Consider the following 16,474-nt stretch of genomic DNA (forward strand, 5'->3'; position numbering starts at 1 on the left):
CCACTACACAGTGCAAGGACTATGGACAACACAACAAAAGAAGTTGCACATCAACCTTCTGGAATTGATGGCAATCTTCCTAGCCATGAAGGCATTCAAAGTACATCTATGCAACAAGGTCGTGTTGATCCGGACGGACAACATGACCGCAATGTACTACATACAGAAACAGGGAGGCACACACTCTCCACAGTTGTCTCATCTGGCTCAGAGCATGTGGAAGTGGGCCATTCAGAGGAACATGTTCCTCATGGCGGAACACCTCCCTGGCAAGGACAACCAGATGGCGGATCTGCTCAGCAGACACAGCCACCAAATGCACGAGTGGGAGTTACACCCATCAGTACTCCAACCGTACTTTCAGCAGTGGGGTCATCCGGAGATAGACCTATTCGCGACAAGCGAAAACGCAAAATGCCCAAGCTTCGCCGCCAGATTCCCACATCCGCAGTCGCAGGGCAATGCGATATGGATGAACTGGTCCGGCAGATTTGCGTACGCTTTTCCCCCAGCGCCATTGATACCGCTAGTGGCCCGCAAACTCCGACAACACTCCCTGACACTCGTCCTAGTTGCTCCCACGTGGGCACGCCAGCCGTGGTACACCACCTTCCTCGAACTTTCCGTGGTGCCGCATCAAAGGCTGCGGATCAAACCCGCGCATTTGACGCAGAACCATGGAGAGGTTCAGCACCCAGATCCGCAACAGCTGAATCTGGCGATCTGGCTCCTGAAGTCCTAGAGTTTGGCTATCTCAACCTGCCACCTGACTGTATGGACATCATCAAGGAGGCCAGGAGACCCACTACCAGAGCTTGCTATGCAGCCAAATGGAAAAGGTTCGTCATTTATTGCGGTAATAATGACATCAACCCGCTGGACGCATCCATCCAAAACATCATCTGTTATCTCTTACACCTATATCGATGCAATCTGGCGTACACCTCTATACGTGTCCATTTGACCGCAATATCAGCCTATCTGCAAACCAGGCAGCACCTCTCTCTATTCAGAGTGCCTGCCATCAAAGCATTCTTGGAAGGGCTCAAACGAGTCATTCCACCTAGTCACCCACCGGCTCCAATGTGGAACCTCAACTTGGTCCTCACACGCCTGATGGGTCCACCCTTTGAACCTCTACACTCATGCGAGATTCAATTCCTTACCTGGAAAGTGGCCTTCCTAGTAGCGATCACTTCCCTCAGAAGAGTTAGTGAACTCCAGGCACTAACCGTTCAAGAGCCATTTATTCAGGTTCACGCCAACAGGGTCGTACTACGTACCAACCCCAAGTTCATGCCCAAGGTAATATCGCAGTTCCACATGAACCAGACTATTGAACTGCCCGTTTTCTTCCAAAACCCACAAACTGTTGCAGAAAGGGCACTACATACACTAGATGTACGGAGGGCCCTCATGTACTACATCGACAGGACTAAACCATTCAGGAAGACAAAACAACTGTTCGTTGCCTTTGCCCCACACCACAAAGGTAACGCCATCTCCAAAGCAGGGATAGCCAGATGGATAGTTAAGTGTATTCAAATCTGTTATCAAAAGGCAAAACGCACATTAACTATTCCACCACGAGCCCACTCAACACGTAAGTTGGGGGCTTCCATGGCCTTCCTAGGAAATATTCCCCTGCATGATATATGCAGAGCAGCCACATGGTCCACTACACACACATTTACAAAACACTATTGCGTAGATGTGCAGTCAAAACAGCAGGCAGCTGTAGGACAGGCTGTTCTCAAAACACTTTTTCAGACCGCTGCAGCTGGCACGGGTAGCCGCCGCTAATAGAGGGCACTGCTATGTATTCTATGCACAGATATGAATTCAGCAGCCCACATGCCTCGAACTGAATATGCTACTTACCAGTATGCATCTGTTCTTGGCATGTAGGGCTGCTGACATTCATATCGCCCTCCCTCCTCCCCGGCGCCTGTCGCAGCTGCAGCTCTCAGAATTACTGCAAGCATGGTCATCACTTTCTGTATCTACTCCATCACTGCCACAATGGCGAAAAACAATCTGAGGATGGAGAGGATGCCCATGCGCACTGTAGTCCAGGGGAGGAGTCACCTATCCAAGGATACTTCGAAGACTCTTCCAGGACAACAACGTACAAACATCCGGACCCAACACTAGGCGGCGATCTATGCACAGATATGAATGTCAGCAGCCCTACATGCCAAGAACAGATGCATACTGGTAAGTAGCATATTCATTACAACATATCCCTCTGTATATAAGCATTTATTTTCACTATAGATATGTACCTATCTTTGTGTATTGCTTTGTATAAACATGTAGAATAATTAGGTTGTTAAAAAAAAAAAAGTAATCTTTGGTCTACATGTACTTGCTTCCATTGTGCATCTATGTACCTCCATGTACTTGGATCTGTGTGTCCGATACTTTTCTCATGAAAAAGCATATCCGATGCACTACCCTATTTCTCATCCTGTACCTCTATCAATATCTTTAATCTACATATACTTACCTCCTTTATGCATCTATATACTTTCAATGTACTTATGGATCTATATAGTTATCACTTCTAATTTAGCATTTACAGTGCACTACCCTATTTCTCAGCCTATACTTCTCTCAATATATCTTCTAGCCCAATTTTCTGACTCATCTCAAACTTCTTTCTACTACTATTTCCAATGCACTACCCTATCTCTCACCCTATACATCTATCAATATATCCTCTACATCCACCCTCTCATTCATCCCAAACCTCATACCACTACTATGATCCCCAAAATAACCCTTTCTCGACTCTCTCCTAGTGTACCCCTCCTTTCATCATCGGACACCTTTTACTATACCGATCTCCCAAAACAAACCTTACTAAACTCTTCCCTCTGACTCTTCCCATTCAAAAACCCTTTTTACTCATCCAAAAGCCTCCTCCTACTACTACTATGACCTAAAAAAAACCCCCAAAAAAACCTTCACTCTTCTATCCCTCCACTATCCTTTTCAATCAAAATAACAGACTAACATGTTCACTTCTCAAATTCCATATTTGACTATACTAATTCGCCACTAATCCTTTATGGGTTCAAGAATAGCGTGCTACTTGCCAATAAAGCGTTTCAACACCCCATCAGGGTTACAAGCGCTATATAAATGCAAACCTTTTCCCCTTTTCTGCCCCTCCCCAACCCTTCTCAATCCAAATAACTGACTAACATATCCACCACTCAAATTAATTTCATGGTTTACCATACTAATTCAACACTAATCCTTATGGATTCAGAGTAGCGCGCTACTCGCCAAAAAAGAGCTTCAAAACCCCATTGGGGTAGCCAGAGCTATATAAATACAAACCTCTTTCCCTCGTCTATCCAGCCACCTACCCTTCTCTATCCAGAAAACTGAATAACATATCCACCTCTAAAATGACTTTCATATTTCGCCATACTAATTCACCACTAATACTTTATGGGTTTCCGGAGTAGCGTGCTTTAACACCCCATCAGGGGTAATCAAGCGCTATATAAGTACAAACATTTTTTCCTTTTCTATCCTTCTGCTATCCTTCCGAAGAACTGACTAACCTATCCACCACTTAAAATGTACTTACATGTTTCACTATACTAATTCAACACCAATCCTCTATAGGTCCCGGAGTAGCGTGCTACTCGCCGAAAAAGTGCTTTGACAAATGCAATTACAATACAATATGTGGAATGTCAAATGCCAGAATCAGTTGTGATGTAATAGGCATTCATGGCTGAATTAGTTTGCGTGCATCGTTGTGATATTCGATGCAATGATATTTATTTACTTATAGCCCTTACAATCAATCTTTTTTTTATTTTTTTTAGCTCAAGTCGATCAACAGTTTATCTCTTAAGTGTAATTTTGGAATCCTAAAAGCTCAATGCATTTGCAAGGCTTGGGCATCCCGCTTCCTATTTAGTTTGTTCTTGCTTCTGTCTCTTCTCCGCTTTATGGGGTCTTGTGGTGCATTTCAAGACATAAAAGCAAAGTAAAATCTCAGAGCATTGAAAGAGTGATGGCGTGTGCCACAAATTCGGATGGAAGCGGCGAACCTGCGCTCAGCACCTGGGGTTGTATTTGCCACCGAAATGGCGTTCTCCGATGTATGTCACCTGCTCTTCACAAGTTTGAATCTTGGCAGTGCTGAATGAGCCCTCCATCATCTGATAACATTAAAATTAGTGCCATTCAATTTAATATAAAGTATCATGTTTTATTTGAGACAACGTGAAACAGCGAGACTGGTGTAACGAGTGCTTGGTTAACAAAATAATGTTGGTTCCTTCTATTGTAGAGCATTCCCTTATGAAGGATTAAGTTGCCGGAGTTTGGGCACTGTCCTCATATGTGTCTCCTTGAGTTTGTAGCCTCAACCGTCCATCGCTGAGGGGAAAAGGCTCCGTTTCCTCTCTTTCCCTGGCTTTAATGTTTCACTTTGATTGGACCTTGAATCTGATACTTTCACACCACATTGGGTCTTGCCAAAGAGCATTCCAGGCACCCTGGACTCTTTGAAGGCCCTTTGGAGAATGAGATTCAATCAAGAATGGATCAAAAGTAATTTCCAACAGAGAGCATTTCCTCAAAGGCAGATTCTTTCAGAGTGTGTGGGTTGCTGAAGGCGGTCTGTATTGCAGAGCTAGGGCGCGAGATGTTCAAAGCGGTGTTGAGAAAGCCCTTGTTTAGGTAATGTGGTTTCAGCAATAGACCTTGTGGTCGGAAGGCCTTACTCTTTTGAGAAACAGGGTGTTATTACCGCATTGTTCTTCGATGGACCAGCTGCAGCAAAAATGGCAGACGCATTTCTGGAACCTTCGAGAGCATGGATTAAACAGGACTGTCTGCACAACCAATGAATGCACTGCACTCTGGCATGCAACCCCACTTGTGGCAGTGTGTGTGAACACTACTATTGTGCGAAGCCTTTGCGAACAGTGGCACATGTTGGGTAATGTTGGGCAATATATGGATATCTGTGCCCCCCTGGCCCTGCCCCTCGCGTGTCCCACCACATACCTTGATAGGCATCACTTTATCTTCACGCCAGCCGCAGCAGAGATGTTCATATAATGCAGCAGGCCCTGCTCTGAAGGATTTTTGGAAAGTGTTTGCAGCACAAACGCTGAATGAGGACAGATTTGTTTGACATCAGAAGACGAGGGCGAAGAGAGGACTTTAGTTAATGTTGAAACTGTTTTCTTTTTTTGAAGTGCATGCCTAAGAAAAAGGATAAGCCCCCCTTAAGTATCTAAAAATAAATAATGCCAGTAAGGCAGCGGGTACAATGGCGCGTGTGCTTGTTCAGAGATGGCATCCATTTTGTTTCACGCTCTGAAGACCCGTAGAGGGGGCAACAGCACGAAGGGGTTGATGAAGCCAGATGGGGCTGAATGTGATCCTGCTGACGGGTACTGCAAGTCCACCTGAATTACTGTTTGCATGTGCCCACTGTAGAACTACCTCAATGTTATAAATGATCAATGTTGTCCACTCATGGGTGTTTTATCTTTTTTTTTTTTACAGCCCGAAGAAAAGTGTCATTCAGAGGTGAGAAACTTTTCTGGCTTTTGCCAGTCATTAAACTTGTTAAATTGAAACCCTTCAGCAAACCGAACTTCTATGCTTCATAAACGTCACTCTCCTGTTAAAATGTCAACACCCCTCCTACCACCTTAGTTGCTGTCCTGCAAACACATCTGAGCGTGTACAATCTAATGCTGTCAGAAGCCCGCTTGTAAGGTCCCCAACATCTACACTATCCCCAGCAGTGGCATCGGGCAGGCATAAGATTTCCGAATTTCATTTGAAAGATGCTTTTCTGCGAAGCAGCTAACCACTCCAGCGCCTTGAGACCCTCACGGGTGATTTGCGGCGCTTTATAAATCCTGATTGATGCTTCGTTGTTGGCCATCCGCGGGCTCACCTCTAGACCAAATGGAAGAAAGTCCAAGAGGCCAATGCCTCTAGAAGCCCGTAGTGGGATGGGGCATTGCCACTTGTCTAGTCACATTCTAGAAGGGCCAAGATATTTCACTGACCCTGCCCCAGCCTTACTTACCTTACAGAGGCATCTTCATTGCCAATGTTACACATGATTCCATATAAACCAGGCTGACCTTTTGATGACCGATCATTAGACTATTGTGGGCGCTGCCTCGCTTGCGTAAAAGTGACTGCCGCGAGTGTGCCTAGAACAGTGACTTTAAGCAGACTGATAGACGGGTCCTTGACAGCTCTTGCACCAGGGCTGCCATGACTTTTTTTTGTTAGATTGTATAGGAGCAAGTGAGGTATTGATTACCTGTGTCTCACTCTGAATTTAACTCCTTTTTACTCCGCATGGTTTGCTGAGTAGACCTTACTTGGAAGTGTGAGGATTTGTACTTAAAATATACTTGGTGTGATCATTTTTATTGATGTGTTTGTGTAGCGAAAGTCACAAGGAATGTGAAATCTTACTTTGTTTCCTATTCTCTTCAGATACGCAAGCTACGAAGGGAGTTGGATGCTTCTCAGGAGAAGGTGTCTGCTCTAACCACTCAGTTGAGTGCTAACGTAAGTCCCTGAAAGGAGGTGAAATTAAATTCACAAGCTGCATCACTTTGTGCAATATGTTCCTTGCAGGCCTGTTGCCTGATTTTAAAAAAACTAATTTTTTTTGTAATAGTGGTATTCTGAAAAAGGCACTTTGCTGTACTGTTTTGCTCTGCATGTGTTCCAACAAACCAATCATGGCATTCATATCTGTGAGTGAGTTTTATTGGCCAACACCATAATTTACCTGTATGAGATATTTTAGGTTATAAGTTTATCTTCGATAACTTTACAATTACAAGTGACTGAACACCTCGATCCCCTCGGTGAGGCCTACTAGATTCTTGATTTTAGATTGGTTTCGAGGGACGGTGTTATCCTATACTTCTCCTTCGCGTGAAAGGGAGAACAAGCTGTCCTTTTGGATTCCTACCTTTGTGTTCCAGTAATAACATGACTCGTAACGTGAATTCCGCTTGACGATGCTTTGTCCGGACATATGTCTGAATATGTTGAGGGATTCCTCAACCAATATTTCACTCTTTAACATGAAAACAGACAGCCTTCCAAGTGCAGACTTCTCAGCAGACCTTCTGAAGCCCCTTCTTACATCTTCTCCGAGCAGGAGGTTGTTGGGGTCCGGCTTGGCCGTCAGACTTTGCTGATTCTTCGCTCGTCTGTGAAGGAATGGAGCACTCAACAAATCTGTTTATACATTTACATAGTGCCCTTGTGTGGTGGTACCTGAGGACCCTAGACCCAATGCTTTTCTGCATTCACCACGTTTCACGTGCTTGCCAAGGAACCGAAGGGTAGAGCGGTCATCAGTGGGGTCTAGAGGATAATCCCAGTCTGTTCACTAGGATTAAATGATCGGTCTCTTGATAGATTGACCTGTCCCCAGCAGCTCTAGCTCTGTGGCTTAACCAGAAATGGCGCTTGATAAAACCCTTTCTTGGGATCCTTTGGCCGTGTATCCTAACACTTTTGGCGAAAACCTCTCTGCCTGAAAACGATTCCGCTATCCTACTTATGTTAAACTTTTTTCTGCTGTTCGCAGAAAGTCACAGCTGCCTTCTACAAATAGGAACAGGAATACCCTTACGCACGTATGCGCAATGTCGGCGACCCCACTCTACCCAACAAGTCAGAAAAGGAGACTTGGCACAAAGGAAGTAGCGTAGATTCACTTCAAAACACAGCACAAAAGTTATGAGTAAAATGAAATGGATTGATTTCCCAAATACAGAACTAGCAGTATCTCAGCTTTCATTTCTTGACACAGCACATGACTGTTGGCATAAAATTCACACATTTCCAATATTTACATCTCCCAATCCGGTTCAATATTTACATCTCCCCATCAGGGCATGTCCAATAATAAGTAATAGGGAGTGGTTAAAACTAAACAAGCAAGAACATGACCTCCAGCTGAAGGAAGCTGTACAATTACAAGGAAGGTGTTTTTAGTCCTAGAAAGTTTAGTGTAATGTCTTCCGGCCACCACGCGTAGCAGCCTTTTGCCATCTGGTCTAGGTGGGTGGGCGTTCATGCTTTTCAATGAAGCCCTGCACGAGGCATAAGACGAACAAACTAGTGTCACCCTAAGGCAGCGCAAGCTATTAAGCCCCTTCCTGGGTGCTGGAAACTTCCAAGCAGAAATGCTTCTCATATGGCATTAAGAATCCAGTGCCCTTCCTACCCAACGCGCAGCTAATGTAGCCCTTGGGCATCCTTGGCACGGCGCTTGCCAGGGGATCCTACTGCAGCCTCCCTGCTGACCAGGTCATTGTCTGGCTCGACTTCGGCTCACGATAGTCCGTGTTTTGCATCTCACTTGAATCCGACCCATCTGCACTCAGTCGGTTTCCCAGTTTCCCACATAAGGCTAGTGGTGGGGGAAATTTGTATAATTAGCTTTTGCGTAATTATGCACACATTTTCAGCATTTCATAATACTATGTGAGATGCAAATCTGCCATTTAACACTATATTTTGACGAAAGGACGCATTTTGTGCTAAAAATAAGTGCTGCAAACAATAGCCACTTTTACTTACCCTGCCCAAGCCATCTGTGTTGCCCCCCACATCTCTGCCACAAAATAAAGGGGGGACAAACGCACTTTTGCGATACTGCTATTATTTTTTTCTTGCTAATTTAACTTGGATAGGTAAAAAAAGAAGAGAAAAAGCCCCCTGTGACATTTTGTAGACATAAGCCAATGAAGCGGGCGGACGTGTAATTGCCTTAAAAAAAAAAAAAAAAAACCTCTCTAGCCATGTAGCACAGCATCGCTAAAAAGCTCTGGGGAGTCTATTTGCGTTGTCAATGCTTGTACCACTGCTGGTGCTGCATTGGAGTGCACTGATCAAGAACGCCAGGAGTGAACCCGACTACTAACATCTTTCTTTGAAGTCATCCTGCAGAACTTTACAGGTCATTTGAAAAGGGGCCTGTTTGGTCGTGGAGTCTAAGTTCTTACGTGTTCTCTTGGCGTGTGTGTGTGTGTGTGTGTGTGTGTGTGTGTGTGTGTGTGTCTGGTGGTTCACAGCGCACGCGCTCCACAGGCTGTGCACTCGGGTTCTCGCAGGTGTTGTCTGCCCCTGTCCTGTTTGTTTTCGCAGGGAGGCGGATCAGCGCGTCACATCCGGGTGTCAGTGAGCTGCGCGTGCTTGTTTTCTCGGGGCCTGTGGGAACAAGGCTGCAGAGAGGGCCTTTGAGTGATTTCGCTGTTCCCATGGCTTGTAGCATGTCTGTTTTCTTTGCTCTGTTGTCGTTTTGCTGCTAGACAGGGCTGGTCTGCGCTTCGGGGCTGTGGTTCCCTTCTCTAATCATTTGCTTTTATTGACATTGGCTGGGTAAAAAAAAGAAACAGTTTGGGACGAGAAAGGAAGAATGTTTCCCTTTGTTCTTCTTGGTCTGATTAATAAAAATAAAAAAAATAAACTGCAGGTTACCAGTTACAAACGCTAACTGGACTGTGGTAATTAAGGAGGGATGTGCTACGTCAGAGTGAAACTATGTGTATATCTATACACACGTGTGTACTTCTGGTTTTCATGACGTGGTGCACACTATTATTCTGTATGTGTGTTTAGATTTTGGTACGTGTACAATGACGTAACCTGATCGTAATGTAAAACCTTGGAGTTTGTCAAACATGCTATTAATGCCTCTTCTCCTCGTACAATCTCTTCATTGGATGTTCTGAAAAACAAATCGACTTTAAGAATGGAAAAATTAAACTAGGGAGGCGCGGCCATCCACGAGACTAGGCCCCCCTCCAGAGGGAATGCATGTTTAATTTTAGATCCACACACAGCCGTTCACATTTGAATCCGCAGTACCTTGCCTCCAGTGTTTTTAATTCTATTTATTTTTCTTCACCTCCACCATGGAGGCCAAAGACGGAAAGATGCCCACAAGACAGAAGTGAAAGCATCCTTCAAAGGAATGACCCGGCGCTGCAAAGATGGCCATGTTTCTTTTAAGATTAGCTCTTTTCCTTCCCTGTTAATTTGTTATTTTTGAAGAGCGCATTCCGCAGACGGCCTGGTGTTCTTGATAATTGCATAATGTTTTAAAGCCCAGCACCATAAAAGGAAGCAGACTGGCAACCTTTGGGAATTTCAGAGTAGATTTGGATCTCCAAGCCTCCCTCAACCATGGGAAGACGCTTCGAACCGGAAGCAGCCGGCCGCGCTTTGGGGCAGGCTAGGGCACATACGCAACTCGTCCTTCCTGGCTTATTTCTTCCTCCACACTACCTTAGCCCCCACGGACATGAAGAAATAATTCTTTCATAACTGCAAAATCAGCAGCAGGGTTACCCGTCTGTCTGAAAGCCTATTCAGATCTGTGATTCAAATAAAAAAAAAAATCTTATGACTAGGATCGTTGTCCCAGTACTTAAATAACTCAAGTACTGGGATACAAATAATAAATATGTTTAAGAAATTTCTGCATGCAATGCATTTTATTAAAGATTTGTCTGTTATTTTGGTCACTTTCTAAGACCTGACTGGATTGTACAATGTGGTGGCTTGACGAGCACCACCCCAAATAGAAAAAATAACAATTTAGTTAATCAAACCATTATTTCTTAGAAGCATGGTTAGATCTGATTCCTAGACATAATACTACAATGCAGTCATAGTAAAATAGATTGATTGCCGAAGTAATACTGGGAATGGTCATTATTTTGAATAATTCGGTCTGGGTGTAGTTATCTTGAGGTCTTTTTCCAAGACTTCTAAGCTGGTACTGCAACCTGTGGTATTAGGGGTTTTATTCTTGCTTTAGGGGACCAGATGAAACAGTGCAGTTTTGGTGTGTCCACTAAGGCGTGCTGGCATTGCCTACGGGTTCTATTACCAGCTGTGGTGCGGGTCAGTCTTCTTCGAAGACTTGTTTGCCGCAGCCTCGCAATGTAAAGCCATATTTTACAATCGTTGGACCTGTTTGCCGATGAAGGGACCAAGCATCCATATACAAGTTTCACGACAGTGGCAGCAGTGTATGTGCACACCCTGCAGACACTGCAATGAAACTGGAGTCTCTCAGACTCCTGGCATCACTGCCTTCATTAGCACCTGGGCATGCAGTGAGCACCTGCATTTTTTGTCCAGTGTCTTGGCTGATATGGTTGTGCCATTTTGCATCTCTAAGACCAGTTTGGGTACTTGCGGGTAGCGTTTTTCACAAATAGCGAGTAAGAAGAAACTGAGTTTGCCAGCAGTTGAAAAGCAGAATCCTCATGCCATGCTTTGGAACTCTTACCAACTTCTGGTGCATGGCCCAAGTTATCAGTTGTTGAGATACGTGTGTCCCTTGCATGGTCAACAGGTCTCAGATTAAAGCTTTTCTGAAACTTTAGTATGCCCAGACCTTTTTCCCTGTGTCAGGAGGGAGCATGGTCTACTGACTCCTCTCATGTAAAGTTCTAGTTTGTGTGTGAACCCCATTCCTTGCTCTCACATTCACTGTGCATGTCTGTGTAATATGTTTGCGACACGTGGTAGCAGTACTCTGCGAGGGTCTGCGTATTAGGACCACTGAGATCCATTCTAGATGGCCCATGGTTGAGCATGGAACAGAATGGGGGGGTGCCTTCAGCTTCCCTGTGCAGTGAAAGTGTACTGCCTGCAGTCCTGTGGCTGGAAGGTGGGGACCAGTCACTGAAGTAAGGGAGGATGGAGACAGGGCTGCCTTTTGACATTCCCTACATGCCATCATTTTAAAGCGGGCAAGTGAGAGACTTGAGAATGTATCTTCTTCATTGACTTAGACGGAGGCAACGGCAATCTGCCCGAATTGGTCCTTTGGCATGTATTGACAATCAGTATTTCATTTTTTGTTTTCAGTTTTTGTTTGCGCTGTGTACAACTGCTAAAAATATAATGTTGAGGCACGTCACACCCTCTAATCTCCCCCTCCAAGAATTAAGGGCAAAGCGTTCTGGCTCAGGATATATATTTCCGAGCTCACGCTGCCTCGTTTCCAGCAGATCATGATTCAGCAATGCAAATATGATTTCTGCATGCAGGAATCGTGAGGCAGGAGACTGGCATTGAAATCGGGAGTCTCCCGCCTGAATCGGAAGGGTTGACATGTATGAACATTGTGATGGGCTTGTTAGCAAGGAGCTGCTGATTGGTTCTTGATGAGCACTGCCATTTGGTAGATTCTAGGGGTGAGGGCTGTGACTGCAGTTTCTCTTGTTCAAGGTGAGTCTGTTTCTAGACCACACCGGCCTCTTTTGTCTGTCCCTGATTACTTCTTCTGGAAGGCTGATGACAGCCACACGCTGCTATCTCATAATTCTTTTTGCTCGTGTTTTGAATGCTCCTGTCTGGATTGCTACCTCTTGTTTGAGTCGCCTTGTACAAAGGCTGTGTCTGACGAACAACCAAAAAATGACAGAGATTTAAAAAACCAGAACCATCTCCGAAGCCTTAGAAAATGGATCCACATCCCCTGTCTGGAAAATGTATAAAATACTGGGGCATAGATAACCCCACACTCTTCTAGGCCTAAGATCTTCTTGTCCAAGGTAAGTAGCACTCTGCAGAGTTCTCTAATGACTGCTACGTGACCAGGGCTGGTGTCTGCATGACAGCCAGACTTCCAGGGGTGTGAGGTCATTCCCTGAAGTTTACTACTTGCTTTTTTTTTATTGCAGAGTTTTATATAGCGCGAACTTGATCCGAATCGGGTATCAGAGCGCTTTACATAGCACCAGTTATGTTACATGAGTACACACATTCATTTTTTGTTAGGCACGGGGAGATTAAGTGATTTGCCCAGAATCACAGGATGTTCAGCATCATTACCGAGACTCGAACCCAGTTCCCCAAGTCCGAGGTTGAACGCCCTAGCCCAACTCCTCTCCCTTGAGAAGGTAAGGGTCTGTCTAAGTGCATGGAAGTCTGTCTCCGGGCTTAGAGAGGGAACAAGAGTACCTGGCTCTGCATGAACCAAGAAATAGGACTTTAGAACCTATTTCCCCTTTTTTTAAAAAAAAAAACCTTTATTCAGTTTATCCGGAACACAGCTATTCAGCCGACAACCCGGAGGTTCGGCAGCTTAGGTGAAGCAACATTGAAATGCATTCGCACTGAACCGACAGGAGAATCAGATAAAAGGTTCAATTTTAAAGAAACACCAACACAAACCAAACCCTTGCAAGGCGTTAAGCTTCGAGTGCACATGAGGGGTGCCCATCAGGGGGAGTTAGTCCCATTCATCTACCAGAGACAACACTATAATGAGAGGAGGGAGGGGGAAAGCAGAGACCCACAACAGGCAATCAGTCATCAACAATACGAACATAGCCGGAAAGAATGTCAAGGGGAAAGCTGCTCCTCTGGCTGATCCAGATCAGGGGGCAGACAGATATCCCCTCTGTAGTGGTTCCATCGCCCCCATACTGCATGCCATTTCCACGGGCGCCCTCTAGCACAATACACTGTCTTTTCCCTGAGCATGCTCCAGTCCATATTTTCCTTCCACGCTGCCAGCGCGGGAGGCACTGCCGAGCCCCACAGGCGCGCAATATCCCGCTTAGCCACCATGTTCCCCAGGGTCACCCACTGAGTTTGTGCGTCATCGAGATCGGTAGGACCCCAGACGTTCAAAAGACAACACCGCGCCTCCGGTTGCATGACAATGCCCGTCACCTCCCCCATCACTGCATGGACTCTCCTCCAAAACTCCACAATCACGCCGCATTCCCAGATGATATGTAGGAAGGTGCCCACCATGCCGCAGCCTAGCTTACATAAACCCTCCTCAGAAAAACCCATACGGACCAACCTAGGGCCTGTCACGTAGACTCGATGAAGTATTTTGAGCTGCACCAGCCGCAGACGCGACGGAATCGCAACCTCCTTAGGAGAGGAAACTGCATATTGCCAGTCCTCATCATCCAGTTCGAGGCCGTCCCTAGTCCATTGATCCCGCAACCCACGAAGAAGGTCAGCCCGGACATTAATCAGCTTCTTATAGATGAGAGAGATCGTGCTCTCCGGCATATGGCCATCCAGAATTCGGTCCTCCAACGGAGAGGACGCAGGCACCTTCTCTATTTCCCCTTTTTAAGTGAGTTATATATACTCTGCAGGAGAATATACTGGCCTGGAGGAAAAGCCCACTAAGTTCTCATTGTGTGTAAGATGCTGACTACAGACGGGGAGCAAAGCTGGCACAGGCTGCAGGTAGTTCAAAATCGGGCAGCCCGGCTGGTCTTTTGTCAGCCATGAGACTGTCCTACTGAGCCACTGATGCAAAAGCTCCACTGGCTTCCAGTAGCTCAGAGGACCGTCTTAAATGCAGCCTGCACTGTTTTTAAGGCTCTTCATGGCAAAAGTCCTGCCTTTCAGCGCTACACGCCCAATCACCATCTTAGATCGGCTCACCACAATTCACTTACGGTGTCAAGAAGCAAAAGAAAAAGGCTAGAAGGGGTCAGATTTTCCGTATTGGCCCCCCCCCCCTCACTTAGAACACTCTCCTCTCCCTCTTGACATCAGATCATCTTCCAATTATGTGAGTTTTTTAGAAAACGTTTAAAAACTTGTCTGATTCGACAAGCTAATGGCCAGCTCTGATGCTAGTAGCTGTCTTCTACTACCTTGGCGCCAAGAGACCTTATGGTGAACGTTGCGCTCTACAAGTTTCTATAACCTAACCTGAGGTGTTAGTGGTCTCTCCGGCTCCCAGGGCAGTTCCTGCCGTCAGATGCATAAAACGTGTGCACTAAATCGCCACTGTGCTGCCGGCATTTCCACTGCTGACCCGAAGACCTAGTGGTTCCTTTGCCAAACTGTGAGGAGTGACTTTGCCGGCCTGGAGTCATCAGCTCCCTAAGGAGAACAGCCTTCCGCATCAGCCTGGAGGCTGCAACCATTCAAGACGAGCTCCCACCTGCAATGACCTCAAAATATGAGCCTTCACCTGCATCACCGAGGCTGCGCCGGCTGACGCGCCAGCTGAGCTCGCTATTCAACCCCGGTGAGTTCGGGGGTGCGCAAGACTGGCACTGAAGCCAGGGGGTGCCGGCGCTGACTGCACGGGCCCGAGCTGCTGATTCACCGTGCTGTTTGAGCAGGTAATGCAGGTCTGCACCTGCACAAAGTGGTAGACTGTGTCTAATCTATGCAAAAAGGGAGCATGCTGCTGGAACACTAACCTTTGCAAAGACAAACCTATTGGGCCCAAAAGACTAACGAACAGACCTGCGACCTAACGTGGGGGAATTATCTCCTTGCCAAAGTCACCACGAAGCCAGGGTGCTAGTGAGAGCTGGGGAAGCAGACACCGTGGAGGGTATCCGTGTCTCACTAGATTGCATAACGAGTGTACAATCCTGTACCTGAACTACCTTTGGAGTGTGTAGTATTTCAATTTGCTGTTAAATTAAATTACTTTCTTTAACAGATAACAATAGTTTGGACTTTATATATATTATTGTCAGGTGTTCTCTCCTCCTTAGATTACCAAAACGTATTCCTCTAATCACACACTAAAAGGTCCCCCCTGAGGCTGCTTTTCAGATAGCGCACTATTTGCTGGAGGTAAATGAAGGCATGCATCCAGAGCCCAGCTGTTGGCGCTGATATCTCATGTGGACGGCTTCTTTAATCCTAGTGAAAAGGCGTGAGAGACTTATCTAGACTTTTCTGAATTAAAAGGGCACTTGACAAGACAAGAAGGTTCACCGATAAAGTCTGGTAAGGAATGTCCCATAGTCGTCATTTGCTGCAGGGTAGAGATGGTACTCATGATTCATGGAGGCCCCGCCTCCTGAACAGCCTTGCTCGCTCCTGTTTGCGGGAAACTGATGACTAAGTCTTAGTAATGACTCCCTACAGCTCTTTGGAAAAAAAGATGGCCTTGCTTGATAGGACAGAAACCCTCTTCTGAAGCAAGAATCCTTTCACCTTGCTGTGTCTGCCTTGGGTTTGCCTCCTCTTCATAGTGACGGGTATGAGATTGATGTTTGGCGATCGCATAATCTTTTATCACAACACCTGTATTTAGGAATTTGTAGAATGCGTCATCGCCTCTATTGCAGTCTGAGTGCCCCCATGTTCATGTCTATCTGGTCGTCTGCACTTTCTGTGCCTTTGGAGAATGTGAAACATCTTTAAGAATACAGGCTTGTTTTTGGGAGGGGCACGAGGAAATATGTAGAATACCTCTTTGGTAACCATCGCTGTCCTTTGGGCACGGCACACCACTCGCCAGGCTGGCCTTCTACGAGTCCTTACTCTCCGCCATCCCTAACGGAGTCAGCGGCAACCATCTTCAACGAGATCTGGAAAAAATTCAAGACCTTCTTAACTTTAGTACGCTTTATGTACCTTTTAATAAGTAAATACCTTTCAATATTGGAGTCGAAAGTCAGGTGCTGTT

At 45.8% G+C, this 16,474-nt stretch overlaps 1 protein-coding gene across 7 annotated transcripts in view; it reads left to right on the forward strand.

Moving 5' to 3' along the window:
- The window catches only part of NAV2 (neuron navigator 2), a 606,131-nt gene that overhangs the window by 528,953 nt on the left and 60,704 nt on the right, over positions 1 to 16,474 (forward strand). For all 7 annotated transcript variants that reach the window (XM_085643594.1, XM_085643596.1, XM_085643598.1 and 4 more), the window contains 2 exons: positions 5,548 to 5,571; positions 6,505 to 6,579. In XM_085643594.1, the coding sequence (XP_085499720.1) occupies positions 5,548 to 5,571; positions 6,505 to 6,579 (99 nt within the window). The remainder of the gene's footprint in view (positions 1 to 5,547; positions 5,572 to 6,504; positions 6,580 to 16,474) is intronic.

Source organism: Triturus cristatus, chromosome 3_1 (assembly GCF_964204655.1).
Source record: "Triturus cristatus chromosome 3_1, aTriCri1.1, whole genome shotgun sequence".
Classification (NCBI taxonomy): domain Eukaryota; kingdom Metazoa; phylum Chordata; class Amphibia; order Caudata; family Salamandridae; genus Triturus; species Triturus cristatus.